Source organism: Phycodurus eques, chromosome 13, assembly GCF_024500275.1.
Source record: "Phycodurus eques isolate BA_2022a chromosome 13, UOR_Pequ_1.1, whole genome shotgun sequence".
Lineage (NCBI taxonomy): Eukaryota > Metazoa > Chordata > Actinopteri > Syngnathiformes > Syngnathidae > Phycodurus > Phycodurus eques.
In genome coordinates this window covers 24,436,380-24,458,699 of record NC_084537.1, presented here as the reverse complement: position 1 = coordinate 24,458,699, position 22,320 = coordinate 24,436,380, and the positions used below count along the sequence as shown (strand labels likewise).

General features: G+C 42.2%; 4 protein-coding genes across 4 annotated transcripts; all 4 read left to right on the top strand.

Annotated features, from left to right (window-relative positions):
* Window positions 1-3,259: 3,259 nt before the first annotated feature.
* LOC133411878 (regulator of G-protein signaling 21-like) lies at window positions 3,260-5,760 on the top strand. Its single transcript, XM_061694649.1, has 5 exons — window positions 3,260-3,297; window positions 4,646-4,683; window positions 4,789-4,873; window positions 4,982-5,148; window positions 5,366-5,760. Exons 2-5 carry the CDS (start codon window positions 4,651-4,653, stop codon window positions 5,540-5,542), a joined length of 462 nt encoding a protein of 153 aa, XP_061550633.1. The 5' UTR covers window positions 3,260-3,297; window positions 4,646-4,650; the 3' UTR covers window positions 5,543-5,760.
* Window positions 5,761-8,911: 3,151 nt separating this feature from the next.
* LOC133411623 (regulator of G-protein signaling 13-like) lies at window positions 8,912-10,300 on the top strand. The gene is made up of 5 exons (XM_061694194.1): window positions 8,912-9,144; window positions 9,227-9,286; window positions 9,382-9,443; window positions 9,539-9,705; window positions 9,803-10,300. Exons 1-5 carry the CDS (start codon window positions 9,023-9,025, stop codon window positions 9,968-9,970), a joined length of 579 nt encoding a protein of 192 aa, XP_061550178.1. The 5' UTR covers window positions 8,912-9,022; the 3' UTR covers window positions 9,971-10,300.
* A 1,269-nt stretch (window positions 10,301-11,569) lies between these two features.
* LOC133411769 (regulator of G-protein signaling 21-like) lies at window positions 11,570-13,935 on the top strand. Its single transcript, XM_061694448.1, has 5 exons — window positions 11,570-11,619; window positions 11,697-11,766; window positions 11,849-11,909; window positions 12,011-12,177; window positions 13,741-13,935. The coding sequence occupies exons 1-5, from the start codon at window positions 11,570-11,572 to the stop codon at window positions 13,933-13,935; spliced, it is 543 nt and encodes a 180-aa protein (XP_061550432.1).
* A 929-nt stretch (window positions 13,936-14,864) lies between these two features.
* On the top strand, window positions 14,865-22,150 carry ro60 (Ro60, Y RNA binding protein). The gene is made up of 9 exons (XM_061694946.1): window positions 14,865-15,121; window positions 16,701-17,301; window positions 17,651-17,871; window positions 18,036-18,182; window positions 19,070-19,207; window positions 19,277-19,393; window positions 20,329-20,445; window positions 20,595-20,741; window positions 20,900-22,150. Exons 2-9 carry the CDS (start codon window positions 16,719-16,721, stop codon window positions 21,050-21,052), a joined length of 1,623 nt encoding a protein of 540 aa, XP_061550930.1. The 5' UTR covers window positions 14,865-15,121; window positions 16,701-16,718; the 3' UTR covers window positions 21,053-22,150.
* Window positions 22,151-22,320: the final 170 nt, after the last annotated feature.

The window sequence follows — 22,320 nt, the reverse complement described above, 5'->3', positions numbered from 1 at the left end:
TCATCGCATGAGGGATGTGATCAATTGTGAGTTCAAATACACAATAACAACTGCTATATCACGCACCCTGCCTTTATTAAAAAACAAAATGCACAATTCCGATTGATATAGTAAACAATCTGTTTGTTGTTGTTTACCCTGGATTTTAGAGCTTAGCTTATTTAGTTACATGAGCGAGTATTCCAAAGTCTTTACATTAAGACGCAGTCTACACACAACCGCAAACCACAATTACAAAAATAAGCTTGTTGAATTCAAATCTGTCCGACCGTTTGAAGCCTGCCCCTTAAACAGTCGACAGAGTTGTATTACAGCGAGCTGAAAAACGACAAATGGGTTAACGAGAATACGTTGCTGGAACCTAAATGTGTCTGGATACGTTTGAAACTGCACGACTGTAAGCTCGCCATCAATATTTATTCTCAGAGAGATCGGTAATGCGTCACGATCCGTTTTTGTGGTTTATTTTCGTTTTGTTTTCTCGTGACTCATGTCGATGGCTCGTCTTGCTCGTTAGGTTTTCGTTTCCACCTGTTCTCCTTAGCCCGGCCCCTTGTGTCTACCAATCAGCTCCCTCCAGACACTCGTGCCTTGTCCAGGTGTGCCTCGTTGTCTCGTCGATTTGTTCGTATTTAGTTCCCTGTTTTCGTTCAGTCTGTGTTGGTGCATTGTTGTCAGGTGTGCCTCGTTGCCTTCATCTTCTCAGGTATTCTATTTTATTTTATTTTATTTTATTTGTTTGGTCTATGTGAGGTTTTTTCCTGCAAGCTCTTCACGCCATGCTGTGATACAGAGAAACCGGCTGGATGGGCCATTCTGAGCTTCACGACTTGAGCAACTTTGGCCAGTAACGCTTGGGCGGAGGGTAACGGTCCGTGGCCACCACCGGCGAATCCCACACCACAAGAGGGCTTTTCTTATCGGGGCTTGTCGTTGTTCTGATGATCTCTAATTGCCTCCGGTTGCCTGTCCCGTTTGCACAACAGCTTGTGATTTGATTCACGCCAGTAATGTTCACAAAGTGGACAGGTTGAGGTTTATTTTTTTGAGCAGTGCAGCTTACGCTTGTATTTGTTCATCTGATTGGGCCGTTAACGGACGCCTCAGACAGAACATTTGTCTTTTAAGATAGTCTTCGTCTTTCGTGTTCACGCTCAATCTTAGAAGAAATATCAGTTCAATTCCGTTCACTCCGTTTAATACTGTGCGCCAGCCCTTCAGCAAATTCACATTTTAGGAACCAATTGTTCACCATCTCTAAGCTGTCAGCTGCTACGTGATCCAAATTTGCGGGGAGGTTTTGCTGACTCACAGCTTGGGACGTCGGGCTGTGAAACTTAACCCGCAGAAATACGTTTATGGTGGAAAGATATATTTCAGTATCGAGAGTGTGTACAAATTTATGTCTCCACTACCCCATTGGGCTTATCTTTGCAGGGCCGATCCATGGTTTGTACCTTTTCAAGGTCCTGAAATTTACAATAGCATGCCTCCTAGACAAGTTAACGTCTTCCGAAGGCACGAAAACGTTAAGGATGAACGCATCGTGCGGGATACAAAACCTTCATTCGTAATGGCCACAGCTCTGGGACTTGATGCCTTCAATGAACATATGTCAGGGTATTGCAGCAACTGCAAGCTCCAGGCGAAACAACAGTTCTGTGACAAAACCTCCATTACATTGGACCTCTAGAGGTGTATCGACACGCGTGTGTGTGTGTGGGGGGGGTGGGGTGGGGTATTATTAACTACAAGTATAGTCAACTATACGCCAAAGGTAATGACTGCTTCTCCTGCTTCGATTACTAATGCTGCAAATGTCCTTACGTGGACCCCGTTGGACCGTATGGCATTCCTCGGCACTCGACAGCCTAACGTGGCTTTGTGTGCTTCTGCAGGAAGATGAGTGACTTCATAGCCGCTGTTGACTAATTCCTTCCTAGAAATAAACTAGCTGCAAGAAAAAGCCGTCAGACGCATGCCAAATGCTCTCACGGGGTTCAAAATCCTAGCTGTCAACTTTAACCCCGAATGGAGTTCTAACACAGGCGGGCCAACCGTGGAAAGAAACAGCAAGCAGTGAGAAAGATGCTACAAATACGGGAGAGAACTAGACTGCCCCCTTGTGTGGTCGTAGAGAATTGCAACCTGAAAGAAAGACAATACGGTTAGAATAAAAATTCTTAGCGTATGTATGAGAACAAAACCACTTTTATTTAATCAAGCGTTGAATTAAAAGTTGTTTTGCCATTCTTCCTCGAAGCTATGAATACTTTTATTACGTGTGGACACAATATTCATGACTATGGCCATCATGTTTGCAGGCTGGGCCTTTTTTGAAAATCTAATTCCTCAAGCTGGTGAGTGTACACGCATGCAAATCAATATTTTCCATCACCTGCTGTGATTTACATTCTTGGTCAGTGGTTAGGACGGTTAGCATAGTTTACCCCCCAAAATAATCTTGTTTTTGATTGACAGTGGTGCAAGAGGAGCATCAGAGAGAGGAACATCGTGATGACGTCACTAGAAATGAAGTCACGCTCAGTTGCCGTGAAAAGACACCCCAGCTATACAGCGTCTTGCTTGTTTGATCTTTTCGAAATCAAAGAAAATGAAATGACGATGTCAGCGCTCATATAACGATGATGCAAAATGCACTTGTGTACTCCAACAGCGAAAGTCAAACGGTATCAGAATACGGCATGAACGTAAACAACGTTCAAACATGTAGTGTAAGTACTTAAAATACTTGACGCATTCTGCCTTGGCTGTTGGTCTTACGGGTAAGTACAAGTGCACTTTCTTTCGAATTAAAACGCAGCAACTGTTCAGCACATCGCATTGATAAAATCAAATACTGCTGCCTCCAATTCGATTATTTCCAGATTGTTACAGAGCTGACAATGACCGTATCGGACTGATGTCACGAACTTTTGCTCAGCCATCCCAATTAAGACGAAACCCACGTTTGTGAAAACACTTGTCTTTTAAACGTTCAACAGCTCGTTCCAGAAGCTGAAACTGCGTCTGTTTTTTTTCCTCTCCCGGGAATAAGTTCTATTTCTCATTTGCTGCAAAAAAAAAAAGACTTGTTGCTGCTCAGAAACTTGAGTTTTCACAATTTTCAAGCCTCATTTTATAAATTTGGCGATTTAAAAAAAAAAAATTTTTTTGTAATCATTGAAATTTGGCAGGATTGTAATAACACTCTTCTCTGCGGTGCTTCTTATTTTTTCTTTCGAGCTGTGGTTCTGAACCTGGGTTCGGTGAAGCAGTCGCAGGGGTTCAATGGAGGTTCGTTGCGGTGCTGCGCCTCAAGTTGAAATGTTTTTTGTTTGTTTGTTTGTTTGTTTTTCCCCCTTGAATATCCATTTAGCAATATGTCAACGATATACTCGAGTTGAGCACCATCGATGTGGCGCATCCAATAGGAGAGGGGCGGGTGGAGTGACCAGAGGGTAAACAGCAATCCATAGACGTATATAGAGAACATAGTCGATACCGGCTAAATGAGGTGCCTATATAGCGGCCACGTTGGTGGGTTGGACTTTCTCATTCAATTCTCAACCGATTTTATGCGCTTTACTTGTCGTCAACATCAAAGCATGTGCTATTCATGCAATACATTTGAAAAAATACCCCAAAATATTTCTTCTTACATATGAAGGATTGGAGAAATAACACAATAAAAAGAGTTCCATCCATGCATTTTCTGTACCGCTTACCCTCACGCGGGTCGTGGGCGTGCTGGAGCCCATCCCGGTTATCTTCGTGCGAGAGGCGGGGTAAGACCCTGAACCGGTCGCCAGCCAATCGCAGGGCACGTAGAAACAAACAGCCATTCACACTCACATTGACACTTGCGGCCAATTTAGAGTCTTTAGTCAACCTACCACGCAAGTTTTGGGGGTACGGGGGGAAACCGGAGTACCCGACGAAAACCCACGCAGGCACGGGGAGAACATGCAAAGTCCATGGGTGACCCTGCCAGGGGCATAACGCCCCAGACAACGTAGCTCCGAGGATCATTGGGACACACAAACCTCTCCACGGCTCAAGAAGGAGGACACTTTAATATTATTTACAAAAGATGGTGCAGGTATTTCGATCCCATTGAAAAATGTCATCAATTCACTGATTATCACCAAAATATGATATAATACCAGACCATACCAATACCCACCATAAAAATACAAATGCACGCCTCAAAAGCTATAGACAGGAACTCGCACTACATTTTTTTTTTTTTGATATACTAATAACCTCCTCAGCGAAGGTAATACGTACGCTTTATTTATTTCAAGCTACCGCCACCAGGAGCTTTCGAGAGCACGCGTGGCTCGAGAGGTGAGCTAACGCCAAATCACAGTCAAGCTTTCTTGTCTCTGAGGTGCGGCAGACATGGAAGAATGCCCCCAATAATACTTTGCATACACATTTCCATACTTTCCATTCATTTTGGGAAGGCGAATTTGGATTTGTGAAGTCACCTGTCGCCCTCGTCTCCAAGCAATCGCGCTCACATCGTCAGTCGAGCAGTTTCTTGTCGCTGTCTCCCTTGCTTTTTGGACAAAGGGACGGCGATAAAGTGACTTTCTGTACATTTGATTATCGGGCATTTACCTTTTACAACAATTTACAGCAGCCATGTGGAAAATGACAAGAAGGATTTCACTCTCTGTAAGTGTTATTTTGCACTTTTCAAAGAAGGCTCAAATTGGGTGTTGGAAGGTTAATTGGTAACAATAATTGTGGCTAATGGTTGATCCCCATGCTCTTTTCAAGGGTAGATTGTGCTGCTTTCCCGAGGACCCGCCGGAGGACGTTGATGCTTGGAGCGAGTCGGTGGACAATGTCCTCACTTGTAAAAGTCAGTACCTCCTCTCGGTTCAAGGGGATCGATGAAGACATTCTCCCACTCGCACGTTTGTTGTTCTGTCTGCGCTACCGCTGCTTCCCTGTCGTCTTTGCTTTCCAGAAGGTCAGTTAGCTTTCCGACAGTTCTTGCAGTCGGAGCACAGTGAGGAGAACATCCTGTTTTGGCTTGCATGTGAGGAGCATAAAAAAATGAAGAACGTCCCGGAGATGATCTCTTCTGCCAACAGGATCTACTTTGAGTTTGTCCAAACAGAAGCACCCAAACAGGTACATGATGATGATGATGACGATGACGATGATGGTGATGACGATGATCCGAATATGGAGGGGGCGAGCACGTTTTCTGACTGTTTCTAAACAGTTTCCGTCTTACTTCGGGTTCCGGCAAGATGTCGTTTGCCTTTATCAGAAGAATACATATGCATATGAAAGTTGAAAGAAGCGCTGCTTTCAGACGCTCTGGTGCGATATGATTTGATTTCAGATCAACATAGATTGCGGTACCAGGGAAGAAATTGCAAAGAACATTTCGCAGCCGACGCCGACTTCGTTCGACTCGGCACAGAAGCTCATCTACTCGCTGATGGCGAGGGATTGCTACCCACGCTTCCTCAAGTCGGACATCTATCAAGCACTCCTGAGGAGAAGTGACTTGAGGTGACTTGTTTTCAAGCCGGCAAACCCGCTGCCACCTTCTTCTTCTGTAGTCGCACTAATTGTGATTTGCATTCTGCATGTCCGGATCCTGCCCCGCAATGCAGCTTGAGGTGTAACAAATGTTGATGTTCTCAACCTGCGTGATTCGGGAGACACTCGCAGCCCGAGACAAATTTCCGCTTGGATTATACGTTTTCCGTTTTATTTAATAAGATAATGGAAGCAAGCATTTGAAGAAACGGTGAGCTGAAATGTCATTTTCTCAGCCCACAACACTATCAAAAGAACTCCCCTGAAGTATTACCGACATAAATCAATTCAATAAAATTCAAATGCGCTCCAACACATTTTGTTTCCGCATAAATATGCGCTTTCTTATCTTTGGGAAAACTTTCACGTGTTGCAAATTAAAAGTTGAACGACATCATCTCATCTTTTACCATGAGATCATGTAATCTTTTACCTTGATGTAGTTCGGGAGTGTCAAACGGATTTTTTGTCACGGGCCACATCGCAGTTATGACTTCCCTCGGAGGGCACAATTGGTGAATGTGGCATAACACGAGGCATTTGACTTCCGCTCGACAACGTAATGAATCATGGGACAGGGAATTTATTTTTTATTTTTTTTTGTACTGGCAGTTCAGTTTGGCTTCTTCTTTTTGATGATTTGAATAACAAATGATGGACGCATTTACTGCGCAGCTACTGTTTTTATTTCACCGGTTTTAATGCGGATGAAAAAAAATACTGTCATTAAACTGCTGTACTGCTCAGATCCTTTGGAGGAAGAAGTGTGACAATCTTTTAGTGAAGTAAAGAAGTATAACCTCAAAGAAATATAATGGCTGAAAGGTGAGATGTTTATTTTTTTGCAGTTTTTTGTCTTTTGTCTGCTATGTTCTTTCTCTGCAGGATTGCTACACAATTTGTTCTGCAATTACCTTGCAATTATCCAGCGTTTACTCCCAGAACGCCTCCCAACACTGCGCAGCGATTGAGCAGATGATTACTACCTCAATTAATGAATGCTCTTCCGGAGTTAAACTCTTTTTGGACAAAATCATGAAGGTGTGTCCGCTACAACAGGTTTTCAGAAAAAAAACATCATCCACACCGATGAAAACAAGAACATTGAAGTTTATTGATTAGAAGGAACTGAGTGAGACAAGAAAAAGAAAAGCTATATAGTTGAGTGACGGTGACAGTTAATGGAGGAAGTGGAATAAAAAGTCTTACATAAGAAGTTTGTATCAGCATCTGATCAACTTGTGCATTCCAGCACATGATGACGTCTGTCAACAAGCTAACAAACACCGACCGCAGCGCAAACCGCTGAAATGGATGCTGACGTATCGACGGAGAAAACAATCTTTCTTGGTTTCATTTAGCGTTCAAGACATCACAAAATCTCTCCTTAGGCCTTCGTTCTTGCATTTTCTTTTTTGTTCCACAAAGCAGATTTTGAAGCAGAACATTTGTCAAGTCCTGAGATGCACATACAATTCTGTGTACCCTGCCATTAAAGAAGGGGGGAAAACAATTTTCAACAAATTGTTTTCATTTTTATTTGTTTATTATTTAGTTATTTGGGGGCCCATGGCACAGCCAGTCATCCGTCTACTGCAAATATTTTGAATATTAATGTTTATCATCAACTAAAAAGGATGAATTTGAGAAATCCCATTCCTTGAGCAAAATAAAGTCCTTCTATTATTATCTCACAAGTGAATTATCTCAACGTTTTTAGTATACTTGCTAAAAATCTTCATCGACATCAAATATAGTTGACCATTTTGCTTTGATACTCGCATGTTCGTGATGAAACGAGGGACTCGTGTCAGTGCCCGCTTTATCTCTACCACAAACTCGTGGGCTGACGTCCCAATGCAAATGAGAAGAATGTTTGGCCGCCGCTGATGTCACTTGCGCACATTCGGCGTCACCTCACTGGAATAACAGCGCTTCACTTTCCTCACAAAGCAATAACAAGTTTGCAACTTTTTTTGTGGTTTGTTTTCTACAGTCTTCCTGAATCAGGTGTGCCCAAGTGCAGTAAGCGAATGGAATTGGAATAGTTTATTGCATGAGACCAGAGGTGGGTCGAGCTGCTGTTACTTTCGAAAAATATGGCGACGTAAAAGTCAAAAGTCGTCCGCCAAATAATTACTCGAGTCGGGAAATAAGAACTCAAGTACTGAAGAAACTACTCAAGTACTGAGTAACTGTTGATTTATTTATTTAATTTATTTATTTCTACAAATCAGAACATGAACATCAAGTAGAAAAACAATATCTGTATAATTACAAAATAACAACTTAGTATATTGCCCAACAATATCACATTCAATAAAACAAATTCAATCTTCATAAAATAACATAAATGAAGTCAAGTTCAGTCCCAAGAAATGGTCTGAAATGAACTTTGTTTGTTTGCCCACGTGAATCGGCACAATGGGCTCACTGGGCAGAGGTGGCCCGAAATGCCGTTCTTTTTGGAGTCTGCAAAAGGTAAACAGATTAAATGTGATCACAGTGGTGCTCTGCCACTTCTGTGAACCACCAGTTCCAATCTTCCTTTTCTGCCTTTGAGTTGTATGCAGTATGTCAACATACTGCATACAAATATTCGTATAGTATATGCTTTCCTGTCCTTGCGTTTTTAAATAAACAGCCAATTTGCTGTTATTTGCAACTGCAAATGTTGTGGATTGTTGACAAGCAAACATTGTTGCGCATAAATTTGTACAGGCGAGCCGGCTGAAAAGAACTTAAAATATAATCCCAAAAGCCCTGGTTAGAGCCCAGACCTCCACCGAGGCCACACAACTGTCAACACACGGCGTGCAGGGCGATACCTTTGCACTCCAGGCTTGTCAACGCGTCTCCATCAGCTGGATCTGGTTCGTCACTGCCCACTTGGCCCCGATGCAAGTGGATAGTATCGGCATTTTGGTGAAAATGTATTTATTTATTTTGATCCTCACTGAAGTGTAATGCGTTCTTGCTTGACCCAAATGTCACCTTCCCACAAAGTTGAATGGAAATCAAGTGTTAATAGTGCTAATATGAGACACGATATAGTTGACACCATTAGGCTCAGTTGAACAGTTCTTAAAAGTTTCTGTCGTGCTTGTGAGCGATAGTTATTCAGGTTTTATTCTATATTCCAGGACAACAGCTCGTTGTTGTTGCAAGCGTGTGGCAAACATTTGCCTATCTGCTTTCCACTGCCACATTTGCATCTCCAGACATGACATCAAACTATGAACTGTGTTGGCAGGTTTCGGCAAGTACCGTCGTAGCTGCATTTGCGTAACACTCAACTTCCTCTTTTTCCTGTGGTTAGCTCAGAACAACACTGTGACGCCCGTACCTCACTTCTGCTGCTTGTATAAAAGTCGACGTGTTAGTAGATTCACCGAACAGTGTGAGAGCAACGCTTTGTGCTCTTTATTTGGAGCTGCTCGACGCAGGCTCATACATGCGTTCACAAAACCAAAATCCTTCATCACTGCCATGCCACATGCCAACTCTGGTCAATTCCCCAGCAAGAGAGAGACTCCACAGCATGGACACTGAGAAAAAGAAACAGGCACCAGTGAGGTGAGTCAACACAACAGTCCTGTTAATATTATAGCATGAGGAATTGACGTCAATGAAATAAGGATGACGTTTTCGCCGACAGAGAAGCGAGCCTAAAGTCTCGGCTGCAATGCAGATCATTTCAAGGATCAAGCACGAGAGGGTAGGTCCACAAAAAGTGACGAAAAGATAGCTGAAAACTACTGCAAGCATCTATAGAAGTACGGTAACATGTTGCAACCTCTTCACATTTTGAAGGCTTTGTTTCGAAGATCTATCCCAGTGGTCACACTCCCTCGAGAAACTTATAGCATCGAAATGTAAGTTCATCCTTTAGTTCCGCTGCGTCTTAGGACAATTCCACTCTCGGTCTTCCCGTTCCATCCTTCAACCGCTGACATTTCTGTGTGATTAGATGGAACAAAAATATTCCAGGCCTTCCTGAAGTCGGAATACAGCGATGAAAACATGGAGTTTTGGTTGGTATGCGAGGAATACAAGGAGATCAGGTCCTCCTTCAGGATGAAATCCAAGGCAAAACAAATCTTTCAACATTACGTACAGGCCGAGGCGCCCAGAGAGGTGCGCGCATCTTCTGCACCCACGCTGACTGACAGTTAACAGATGTGGAAGATGGCGGTATATGCTGTAAAATCCTGTTGTGTGTCGTGTCCTGCAGATTAACATTGATCACAAGACCAGAGAGCTGATCAGGCGAAACATGAAGACGGGCGGCGCGAGATGCTTTGATGAGGCCCAAAGGATCGTTTACGGGCTAATGGAGAGAGATTCCTACCCCCGCTTCCTCAAGTCTGACGTCTATCGGGCTTTTCGGGACTCCATCTGATTCAGTGATGACATAGAAACACATATCGCGTATCCGATATGTTTGGATTTTAAGCGAAATGCTTCACCGCCTGCGTGGAGGTGAACATCCTCACTATGGGAGTGCCGGACACTAGTGACTCTTAAGCATTGTTCTCTCCGTAAAGGAATAATATTTGCTCTTGTAGTGGCTCTCATTAAATGATGTGAGTCTGACTATTTCAATGACTGACATGTTTTTGAGATTTATCAATGCATCTTAAAGTTTTGACATTTATCTTTGCTTTCCTACATTTTTCTTCAGTCATTGTTACCCTGTGACCCTTCTCAATAAACGTAATAATGGATGTGAGATATTTTCCACGGATAACGTCAAAAGACCCCAAAGAGGACCAAGAGGACAAAGAAGTCTCTTTCGAATCCAAAAATACTAGTGTGTCTAAAAACAGACTGCACGTGAACAACTGTTTGATCCATGCGTGGAATTTCAGGAATATGCGAGACTCATCGAGCCTTTTTCACCATTTCATTGGACTTGCGTGGTGTTAAAAAACGTTTCAAAAGCTTCTCACAAGCTGTCGGGCTCTTTATATAAACTCAGTCTTACTTTTCTAATTGCAGCTAATCTGACGAGCTCCTCATGAACTCAAGTCCTTACGACAGGAAAGGAACAACATGCATTTGTATCATAAAAAAAAACAAAAGTGACAAAACAAAAGCGTCTCCTGTGACAGACATGAGGAGGAACTGTGAAGGCCCACATCTGCGTTTCACATCACTTGTCATCTTGTGACTGTGCACAACACTGACGATTAACACGTTAGGTATGGCGAGGAAAGTGGGGCACCTTAATCAAATGAAAATTGACAAATATCCAACAATTCCAAGTTGAAGTTGGAACCAGTGGCAATGCGAAAGTAGCCCGGGAGATGTGACACAAAAGTATTACTGATGACTCCAACTTTGAGGACGTACACTATGTACATAAACGCCCTGAGTGCAGTGGAATGTGGCTACAGACGGATGCAATTCTAAACATCTAATCATTATCCATACATTTTGTAAACATCAATGTTGAACGTGTTCATTCACGACATTCATTTCTTCTTTCAAAGATCGGCGCGCTCGCTCCAAAAGTGCAACTTTGCAGTGCCGTTGGCTTAAGGAGTGAACTCTCGAAACTCATGACCACTTAATTGACTTATGACTAAGAATCGCATTGGAATGTCAAGCTAAATGACGTAGGAGCCTTTTGAATGCATTAAGTGTGAAGAAGGCCACGGTGAGAGCGATAATATTTCTACACTTAATCAATAAGGAGGCATAACTTTTTTGGGACGCACTTGTAAACTTGTACGCGTGTAAACAGAGATAAATATAGCAAATGGCGCACAACGGAAAATGGCCCGTGGCTGAGGGAGAAGAAAGTCACACTCCACTTGGGCTCTGCCTTCTATCATTTCGCACAGCCAGACAGTTTCAAGCGATGCAGCTGTGGAGATCTGACTTTGCCTTTTTTTAACTGCAAAGATATTATTTCATAAATTCCATAGCATTATGCAAAAAAAGCTATCATCTGCAACTTAAAATAAAGAGGAGGAAGTGAATTGTATTTTTCACAATGGACGGGCTTTGTAAAACATCTCTGGATCTTCAGACCCCAACGAGAATGTAAGTACAGTATTGCATGATTTCTCTGAAATACAGAAAGAGGAATCATGATTTAGTTTGATGGTTTATTTCCGTAGACACAATGCATGGAAAAGCAAAATACATGTATTCATTCAGAATCCTTCACCATGGGCTAAAATCAACAGGGACTTAGCTTGTATTCCTTCCTATTTAGTGTTTTACACAATGCAAAATGGCAAGAAAATATGTTGGCCTTCTTCTGTACAGCCACACCGCAAGTGAAACAAGGCCAGTGGCAGAATCTCTTGAGGTGCTTCTTTCCCATAAAGGTATTTTCTAAATATACTTCCATGCAATAAGAAATCAGGAATATTGTGATTTTTATCGTGACAAAAACTTTTTGCTTTTCTTTCGATTGAAAAAAAAAAAGTTGGACAATCAGCCTTTCGGGACTTTCTAAAGTCTGAATTCTGTGAGGAAAACTTGGACTTTTGGCTTGCCTGTCAACAGTTCAAAACCTTGGACAGAGCGGATCAGCGTAAACAGAGAGCATTACACATTTATGAAGAATTCATTGGCACTGAATCGCCTTCACAGGTAAAATTCAACAAGAAAACATTTGGGAATGATAGTTAAAAGCACACGCACACATTTGCTTAGTTGAATCTTGTTCACAGATTTCTACAACCCCAATTCCAATGAAGTTGCGACGTTGTGTTAAACATCAATAAAAACAGAATACAATGATTTGCAAATCATGTTCAAAGTATATTTAATTGAATACACTACAAAGACAAGATATTTAATGTTCAAACAGATAAAGCTTATTGTTTTTAGCAAATAATCATGAACTTTGAATTTGATGGCTGCAACACGTTCCAAAAAAGCTGGGACAGGGTCATGTTTACCGCTGTGTTACATCACCTTGTCTTTTAACAACATTCAATAAACATTTGGGAACTGAAGACACTAATTGTTGAAGCTTTGTAGGTGGAATTCTTTCCCATTCTTGCTCGATGTACAGCTTCAGCTGTTCAACCGTCCGGGGTCTCCGTTGTCGTATTTTACGCTTCATCATGCGCCACACATTTTCAACGGGAGACAGGTCTGGACTGCAGGCGGGCCAGTCTAGTACCCGCACTCTTTTACTACGAAGCCACGCTGTTGTAACACGTGCAGAATGTGGTTTGGCATTGTCTCGCTGAAATAAGCAGGGGCATCCATGAAAAAGACGTTGCTTGGATGGCAGCATATATTTCTCCAAAACCTGTATGTACCTTGCAGCGTTAATGGTGCCTTCACAGATGTGTAAGTTACCCATGCCATTGGCACTAACACAGCCCCATACCATCACAGATACTGACTTTTGAACTCGATAACAGTCCGGATGGTTCTTTTCCTCTTTGGCTCGGAGGACACGACGTCCACAATTTCCAAAAACAATTTGAAATGTGGACTTGTCGGACCACAAAACACTTTTCCACTTTGCATCAGTCCATCTTAGATGAGCTCGGGCCCAGAGAAGCCGGCGGCGTTTCTGGGTGTTGTTGATAAATGGCTTTTGCTTTGCATAGTAGAGTTTCGAGTTGCACTTACGGCTGTAGTGCCGAACTGTATTTACTGACATTGGTTTTCTGAAGTGTTCCTGAGCCCATGCGGTGATATCCTTTACACATTGATGACGGTTTTTGATGCAGTGCCGCCTGAGGGATCGACGGTCACGGGCATTCAATGTTGGTTTTCGGCCTTGCCGCTTACATGTAGTGATTTCTCCAGATTCTCTGAACCTTTTGATGATATTATGGACCGTAGATGATGAAATCCCTAAATTCCTTTCAATTGTCCGTTGAGGAACATTGTCCTTAAACTGTTGGACTATTTTCTCATGCACTTGTTCACAAAGAGGTGAACCTCGTCCCATCTTTGCTTGTGAATGACTGAGCAATTCAGGGAAGCTTTGTAGTGTATTCAATTAAATATAGGTTGAACGTGATTTGCAAACCATTGTATTCTGTTTTTATTTATGTTTAACACATTCGTGACAACTTAATTGGAATTGGGGTTGTAAATAACAAATATCCCGCGGAGGAAAACGTGCATGTTTATGTGGCAAAATGATCTGGTTGTGTCATTTATGTGTTGCTTGCCATTTCTTAACAGGTAAATTTGGATTTTTACACTAGAAATGTCATCAAACAAAACCTCCAACAGCCATCTCCATCCTGTTTTGTTGTGGCACAAAAGAAAATCTACAGTCTACTGGAGAACGGACCTTTCCCTCGCTTCGTTCAGTCGAAACACTTTCAAGATGTGTTTAAATGCACTTCCGAGCGAGCAAACACCAGAAGGCTTTGAGGGCGAAGAGCTCTTGAAGCATTAAGGGTGAATCCATGCTAATCAGCCAAATACAAAGTTCTCAACGGACTCAAAGGACTGCCACTCGGCGTGTTTCTATGCAACGAGACAGAGAGCTCATTACATTACAATGGACATATCACATATCACACTGCTTATATTGTATACACAAACACTGTGCTCCATCCATTCGTCCATCTTCTGTAACGTTTATCCTCACTCGGGTCGCGGGTGTGCTGAAGTCCATCCCAGCTGACTTCGGGCGAGGGGTAGTGCCGGTTAATCAGTGGGCACACATAAACAAACAACCATGCGCATTGCACCGTAAGGACAATTTAGAATCTTCAATGTCCCCCACCCCGCCCCTTCTAACCCTCTGTGCCCCCATGTGGGTGATGTGCCCATTTTCAGGAATGTAACATGCCCCGGGTGGCCCAAAGGAAACGTGACAAATGTCATATTAATTATTTTTAAAAGATAAACTTGTGCATATATTTATAGCAATAAATTCATCTCCATCTGTTTCCTACCTTGTTAAATCTTTGTTGATAATTATTGTGACAGCATCATCAGTGTCTTACCGGTCATCGTAATATGAAATTAAAGGTCATTTGAGCCAATTTGTTATTTCAGAAGTGTGCATCCATAGATACCCAAGGAGTCGCGACCCTTGCACAGTAGACTATTTTTTTGTCGTGATAAACATATTTCTTAAGATTGGGAATTTGGTGTTATAATCATCAAAAATATCAACAAATCAAGTTTCCCATTTTTTCAATTGACATCAGAGACCGTGCAAATGTTGCGCGCGGTTTTACGACCTCTGTGGTTGAACTCAGTTTCCCAGCTTGCATTGCGGCCCAGCCTCCAGTTGCATCTCTCTCTCTCTCTCTCTCTCTCTCTCTCTCTCTCTCTCTCTCTCTCTCTCTCTCGCTGAGAAACAGAGGGAGGCCTCTCGATAGAACAGTTCAACCCGGTGCCAGAATATCATCGCGGTTTCAAGTATCAAGTTTGTGTTTTGTCTCACGTCCTTTTGGAGTGCGAGCTTTTCACGAGCCGGAATCGTACACGGGTTATTTGGCAGCAATGTCAACAGAAATGAAGTGCAGCTAGCTTAGCAGAATCAGTTGTGCTGCCCATCCAGCTTGCAAGTCCAGTCAAGGGAAAGTTCCGACCTTCCACTGTGGTTTGTGCTTTTTAATATTTGTTTTATTTTTAATACCTTCAAATCATCAAGGTTACCTTTCGTAATCGGTCTATGGTTGGTTTCGGAGAATGTTTACTCAGGCTAAGCTTAGTTCGAATGACTTAAACCCCTGCTATCTTAACCTGGTTAGCAAACCTGAAGTAGTAAACAAACAAAAACCATAAGGGTATGAATGAATGACAAATAGAAGGTCATGTTCTCATCGCTTAAGTTTACTTTCAACTCTTGGCTGTGCTTTGCCTCTGTTTCGGTGCATCATCAGGTCCGCTAATCGGCTTTAATCTATTTTTGGTCAATGCAAGGAGACCAACGGTTGATGTTGGTGTAGAGGTTGGGTCGCGACAGACTCAATCAATCAATCAATCAATCAATCATGGCTTGCATGATCCTCCACTGGCCATCCGGTTCTGAGGAGCTCCTCCTTGAGCTGGGCACAGATTTCTCTTCCTTTCTATTTCATGTCATGAGAATGAAAAAAAAAAAAATTTGACATTTTTATTGGTGTGATATGTCTGTACTGTGAACATGTATGACATCCATCCATCCGTTTTTTTGCAGAGTTTGCGCTCATTCGGGTCCCAGGTCAGTTTGATCGAGAGGCGGGGTGCTGTCCACCTCGGATCGGTCGGCAGCCCATCGCAGGGCGCATGCAGACAAGCCAAAAGCCTTCGAAAACTAAAAGTCTGGAAACTCTTTGAACTCACTGCATTGCTCGTATTGGTTAAGTCTAAGTTTATGGATGCCATCTTGTTAGTTATTCCTTAATTAATTTCTTGCATTAGCTTTAGACAGCTTTTGGGCTTTTTAAGTGGATTTTGGTGTTGACGCATCTTTTCCCAAAAGATGACGCCTGTGGGAAGTAAACCCTATATTATTTATATTAACGAAACAAAATCTACCATCATTACTTCAGAGATGAATAATTTATTTATTTTGTGGCAAATGATGTTGTTTGAAAACGGGGTGCTCTCCAAGGCGCGTTATTCCCCCTTCTGACGACCTTGGAAAAAACACAACAACAACAAAAAGAAAAAAAACAAAACGGATGTTCTCTTAATAATCAAAGCCACGGCCATGAGTATATCTCAAATTGAAATTAGAGAGGGAGAAAGAGTGAGGTTTCTGTGGAAAATGTGTGTGCCCTTACATGTGGTAACTTGCATAGTGACATTATGTCAAAATGGGTGACAATATGCCACCCTCTCCTGCCACCGTCCACTTTGTTTTCTCCGGCTCTGTAGACAATCGTTCCCACTGATACGCAGGAGCAGGTGGTGCATTGCATTTGTTACCCGGCTTAATCCGCCAATATCGCGTGGCATTTAGAGAAGTCATTAATACTATACAATACCCGCAATATCACAGCACACAACTGTGTCACGTATATCATCTGGAGGAGTTCAGATCTGTTTTCATTTAATAAAATGATTAAAGAGTGTTTTTTCTCTAGTCTCTCTATATTGCAGATTTTCACGGTTTGCATTTGGTTTTGTAATATATCCCCCGCAATAAACGGGGGCTCACTGTACATTGAACTTATCTTATTGACCTATTCAAGGTTGTTCCCTGGGTGACAATGGAACCATCAGGAGGCTGTCTATCCGGTCCGAGCAACCATAATTTGAATCCAGCAGGCGATTGGGGTCACTGGGAGGTCAGTGACAAGGTCAGGCTGTGTCGCTTCCTGTGCTATGGCTCTGAGGGAGACGTATACACGGCCGCAGAAGATTCTCATCTGGACATGGCGCAAGCAGGAGCCCTGCTTTCCATGCTTCAGGATGGCCGAGGTATTGAAACTGTGAACGAAATCAGAAGGTTTGCTCAAGACGGACGAAGTGTCAGACTTGACCCCTCCATTTTTGCGTTGGCGCTGTGCTCCCAGCACTCTGAAGTGACGACCAAACGTGCGGCGTTTAAAGCTGTGAAGGACGTTTGTCGGGATCCCGCCCATCTATTTTCTTTTATCCAATATAAGAAAGAATTGAAGCAGGACATGAAGTGTGGAATTTGGGGCCGTGCACTGAGGAAAGCCGTGTCTGACTGGTACAACGGGCAAGATGCCCTGAGTCTAGCTGCGGTTGTGACCAGATGTAAACAAAGGGGGGGATGGTCACACCAGGATATACTCAGGCTATCTCACACCAAACCAGCTGATGAAGGTAAGGTCACACAAATCTACCAAACATTATTTACGTAAGGATGAGCATCCAAATCAATGAATTGATAGTTCGGAATTTGGTTTGGATGGGAATTGGTTATGGATTAATCACAGCTTGAAGCAGTTGAGGCAAAATGGAGCGCACCACTGGGCTGCAATCAGAGGCGCTGTTGACTCTCTCAGTTAGTTTGCGGTGGTGGACAAATGGTTTACACGTTGCATTGTCACGTGTCCATTCGTCCACATTCTCCGAGGTTATGTTTGACAATCCTTCGTTGGGACAAGAAGGACTGTGCGACTTTCCTAAAATGTTTTTTGTGAGACAGGCTCTTTGTCTGTGTTCCTTTCAGCCATTGCCTTGATCAGCAAATATGTTGCAAAGGGATGGAAAGAGGTCCAAGTTTCCTATGGTGATAAAAACAACACTGAGGAGGTTGTCAAAGTGCTTTCATATCTTGAAGTGGTGGAGAAGGTCAAGCACAGTTGTGATGAAACAGAGGTCATCAATTTGATTGAGGAGCACAAGTTGGAGAGGGAGCAGCTTCTTACTGACCACCTCAAGTCCAAATTAGTGAGTGTCCTCGTATTGTTCTATTTAATTGCAGACTTGTTACTAAAAGCACAATTTTCAGTTCTCATTGTGTTCTGAGTCAATTATACACCTCAAATCCCAAGATTATATCGTATGTGCAACTATGGTGTGTCATTTATCCTCCCATTAATCGTTCTTTTTAGGTTTGGAGGGTGCTGCTGAAGGAAATGGCAATTCAATCAGTTCTCCCGATCCTAGGAAAGATGACAGCCAAAAAGGTGCTTGAGCCTGGGGGGGCGGAAACCCAAGCACTGTGTGCGAGAATCCAGACTGAGGCAGCATTAAAGAACGTATGACCCATTGACCTCCTCATACACTTCCAGTAAATGTGTCATGTACGGTGCCTTGAAAAAGTATTCATACCTCTTCCAACGTTTTCACATCACAACCACAAACTTAAATGCTTTTTAAATCGAGATTTTATGCGATCAACCGACACAAAGTCACTCATAATTGTACAGCGGAATGGAAATGATGCCTAGTTTTCAAAATTTTAGGCCAATAAATCTGAAAAATGTGGTGTGCATTTTTAGTCAGCCCCCTTGCGTCGACACTTGGTCGAGCCGCCTTTCGCTGCAATTACAGCTGCAAGTCTATTCGTGTATGTCTCTAACAGCTTCGGACATCTAGAAAATCCATTTTTTCCCCGTTCTTCTTTGCAAAATAGCTCAAGCTCATGCTGATTGCATGGTGAGCGTCTGTGAACAGCACTTTTCAAGTCTTGCCACAGATGCTCAATGGGATTTAGGTCTGGACTTTCTAACACGTGAATATTCTTTGATCGAAACCATTCCCTCGTAGGTCTGGCTTTACGTTTAGTGTCACGGTCTTGCTCGAAGATGATGCTGCTTCCCAGTGTCAAGTCTTTTGCAGCGTCCAATGGGTTTTCTTCCCGGATGGCCCTGTATTCAGCTCCATCCACCTTCCCATCAACTCTGACCACCTTCCCTGTGCCTGGTGAAGAAAAGCATCCCCACAGCATGATGTGGCCACCACCGTGTTTCACAGTGGGACGGTGTGTTCGGGGCGATGAGCACTGTTAGCTTTCCGCCACACGTAGCGCTTTGCATTTAGGCCAAAAGAATGCGGGTGTATGACCACCTTTTTGAAGGCATTGCATATATAAGTGTATTTGATAGGAAATTGTCATTTTTTTCAATTGTGTTCTCTTCATTAGGAAGAGATGCACCCTTTCAGCATACGTTTGGCTTCCGAACACTACAAAAGAGGTCAAGGCTATCAGGGTAAAACAAAATGGGCAGCAGACAGCCACATCCTCAAAGCCCTGGACGTTGCCTTTTATATGAGTTTCTTGGTAGGTTGAATGAATAATCCAAAACATCGGATAGCGATCGGATAACGATAAACAATTGTTCTTTTCCAGAATGTGGACCCAGTCGGTAAAAGCTTTGTTGTGGCTGTGGATGTGAGCACATCGCTGAGCAGTGTTGTACCTGGGACATCAATCAGCACGGCAGTCGCTGCTGCAGTAATTACTATGGTAAGACAGTGGTAACGGTCCAGTGTGTTTACGAGTGAAACAGCTGGTATGCCAGCAGTTTTTTTCGGACGTCTTGAGAAAAGGTCAAATCAAAGAGTTGGTCTGTTGACATACCACGGATTCCGACAGAAGTCCTTTCACTGTGTGGCTTATTTTTATTCACATGAGGGCGTAGCTAAGTGAATGACGGGAACTTGGAAAAGGGAGAGTTTGTAGAGTGACGTGCGACGATATATGCCCAGCTTCAAACTAATATGGATATAATGTGTTGAAAATTGAGCAAAGCATTCTCAGTGCACGAGTAGATAGAGGCTTCTGGTTTGGTTTCAAAGAGCAGCATAGATTTAGGTTTTCAGGTCAAGCGCTCAACATTTAAGTTTTAATGGCACACCCATTATCTCAAGAAGATATTTGAAGATGAAGTAATTTGAATATTTCATTGTGTTCTTCAACTTAAGTGTCATTTGCTGTAATTAAAAAAAACAAAAAAAAGAACCCTTGCTTCTTGCACAGGCTGGTGAACCACTACACCATCAGTTACCTTACCTAAGTTTCCTTTCAGAATCAATTATTTCTATGACATACTATTATAGTACAAAATAGTCCTACAATTGATTCCAAATTACAGTTGTCAATGAGCACACACAAAATGTAATTTGTCTAACAAATTGCATTTAATGTTGCCAATATTTGTGCGCACCATTGAAAGTCTGACACAGCTGAATTGGAGATTGAATAAAATTCAAATTCACAAGAATTGAATCATTGCTTAATCTGATCTTTCAAAATCTTAAAAGATTGTTCTTGAGGAATGGATAAAAAGATCACTTTTCAAAGGGGTGTGCTCATTGATGGGGAGTCCTGTATGTGCTGGGATTTGTGTTGTTAAACACCTGTTTTCATGATGTCCCTTTTAACTTGTGTGTCCACTGCAGGTGTTTGCGAGAACAGAGATAGACACCCATGTACTGGCCTACTCTGAAGGCTCTTTGGTGCCATGCTCTGTATCTGCTGACATGACTCTGGCACAAACAACCGATGAACTCGTAAAGGTTAACGAATGTCCTTGAAAAGACAGAACAGTTCTTGTTCTTCTAATAACATATCAGGCACCAAATCAGCACACCAGCTATTATGTTCCCTGTGGTTGACCATATCTTACTCTTGAGCTGTGACATTTGCACTTAATTGCACGTTGCAGATCCCCGGAGGAAGCACTGACTGCACTCTACCCATCACTTGGGCCATAGAGAATGGGAAAGCTGTAGATGTGTTCATCATTCTAACCAACAACCCAATGTGGACTTTCGCTGCAAGCCCAGTGGTAACACTAAGGAAACACAGACAGGTATTCATTGAATTAGAATGCTTTTTTAAAATATTACAATTACCACTGCAAAGAGCTGTTAATACGATTGATGATTTGGATTACTATTATTATTTCTATGTGTAGGTTTGAGGTTAATTTGGCATTTTGTCATATTTGTGTGTGCATTGTCTGGACAGAAATCAGGATGCAATTCCAAGTTGGTGATGTGTGGGCTGACATCCGTAGGACACACAATCGCTGACACAGAGGACCGAGGTCTACTGAGTATCTGCGGTTTTGACCTCGGAGCCTTTAGCGTCATTCGTAACTTGGCACAGGATCTATTGTGAAAGTGTTCAGTCCTCTCACTGGCATCATTTGACTGAAACATGAAGGAGCACAGTCAACAAACATGGTTCATGTACAATATAGAGTGCTCCTTAAAAAGCAGCAATCCAAAAGTCATCGTTTCTCTTTTGTGTTTTGTTGCTGACAATGCGTCCAGCAGGCTGGACAGTCTCGAATTCTAATGTGCGTATATCTTTGTCGCTTGAAAAGGCAATTGTGACATTGGTTGCAGATTTGACGCTCCAACACCAATCTCTTCATTTGCCGCTTCTATGCTGTGATACTCAAGGGCCGTCAACATCAAGACTGATGACATTGCGAGCGTCCGATGCTGGTGAAAACAACCTCATGTAATCCAATAGCGTTTGATTGGCTATTAGTAGCATCCTTTGTACTGATTGCACAATGTTTCTTTCCATGGACTCCATCATCGGAAATTGTATTTTATTGGTGCTCTGAATCGCAGTGATGCATTGTGAAGAGTTTTCTTGTGTAATGTTTGTGTGTGACTATGAATCTGAATCTGTTTACTGTGTTGGAGCTAGCCTGAATTATATGCATCACAGTTGTGGTTTTACTGTAATGTGTCCAGGAAAAGTGAATGGTAGTTATTTAACAACATTTTATCTATACTGAATCTGTTTCATGTTTGTAAGAGAGAATAACTAACAAGAATATATTTTAAAAACCTAGATGTACTTTAATAAATGAGTTAACTGTACTAAAGTGAGTATTAGGCATACTTTTCTGTAATACAGAACAAACGTGTTGTATTTGGTTAAGTAAACGGCATTGACTTTATAGTCTACAACATTCGCTTTTTTCACCTCTGTTTTGGTGATAATAAACATCTGGCCAAGTTACTGTAAAGGATTTCATCCAACACTCACTTTGAGTCATTGTGTTAAATGATGACTTAATGACAATTGCTATAAAACATTTTAATTGTGGTTTTTATGTCAATCCAAACTTTGAAGGTGAGGGTCTAAAAAACAACTAGCAAATGTGTGATTAAATAAGAACATTTTCCCAATGCTTTTATCTACACATTCTAATAGTATTTAACAGGTGCCAATGTAAAAACCTAATAAATATTTGTATTCTAATGTCTCCATGTGTGTACCTTATGTGTAATATGGATTCAATGTTTTAGAAATGAGAACTATCTGTTGAGGTTATGAGCCATACCAAAACTGTAAAACTCTTTCAGCAAATTATGGAGGATATCTGCCTATTACACGGGGTTAATCAGTACTTTTTATTTATTTAT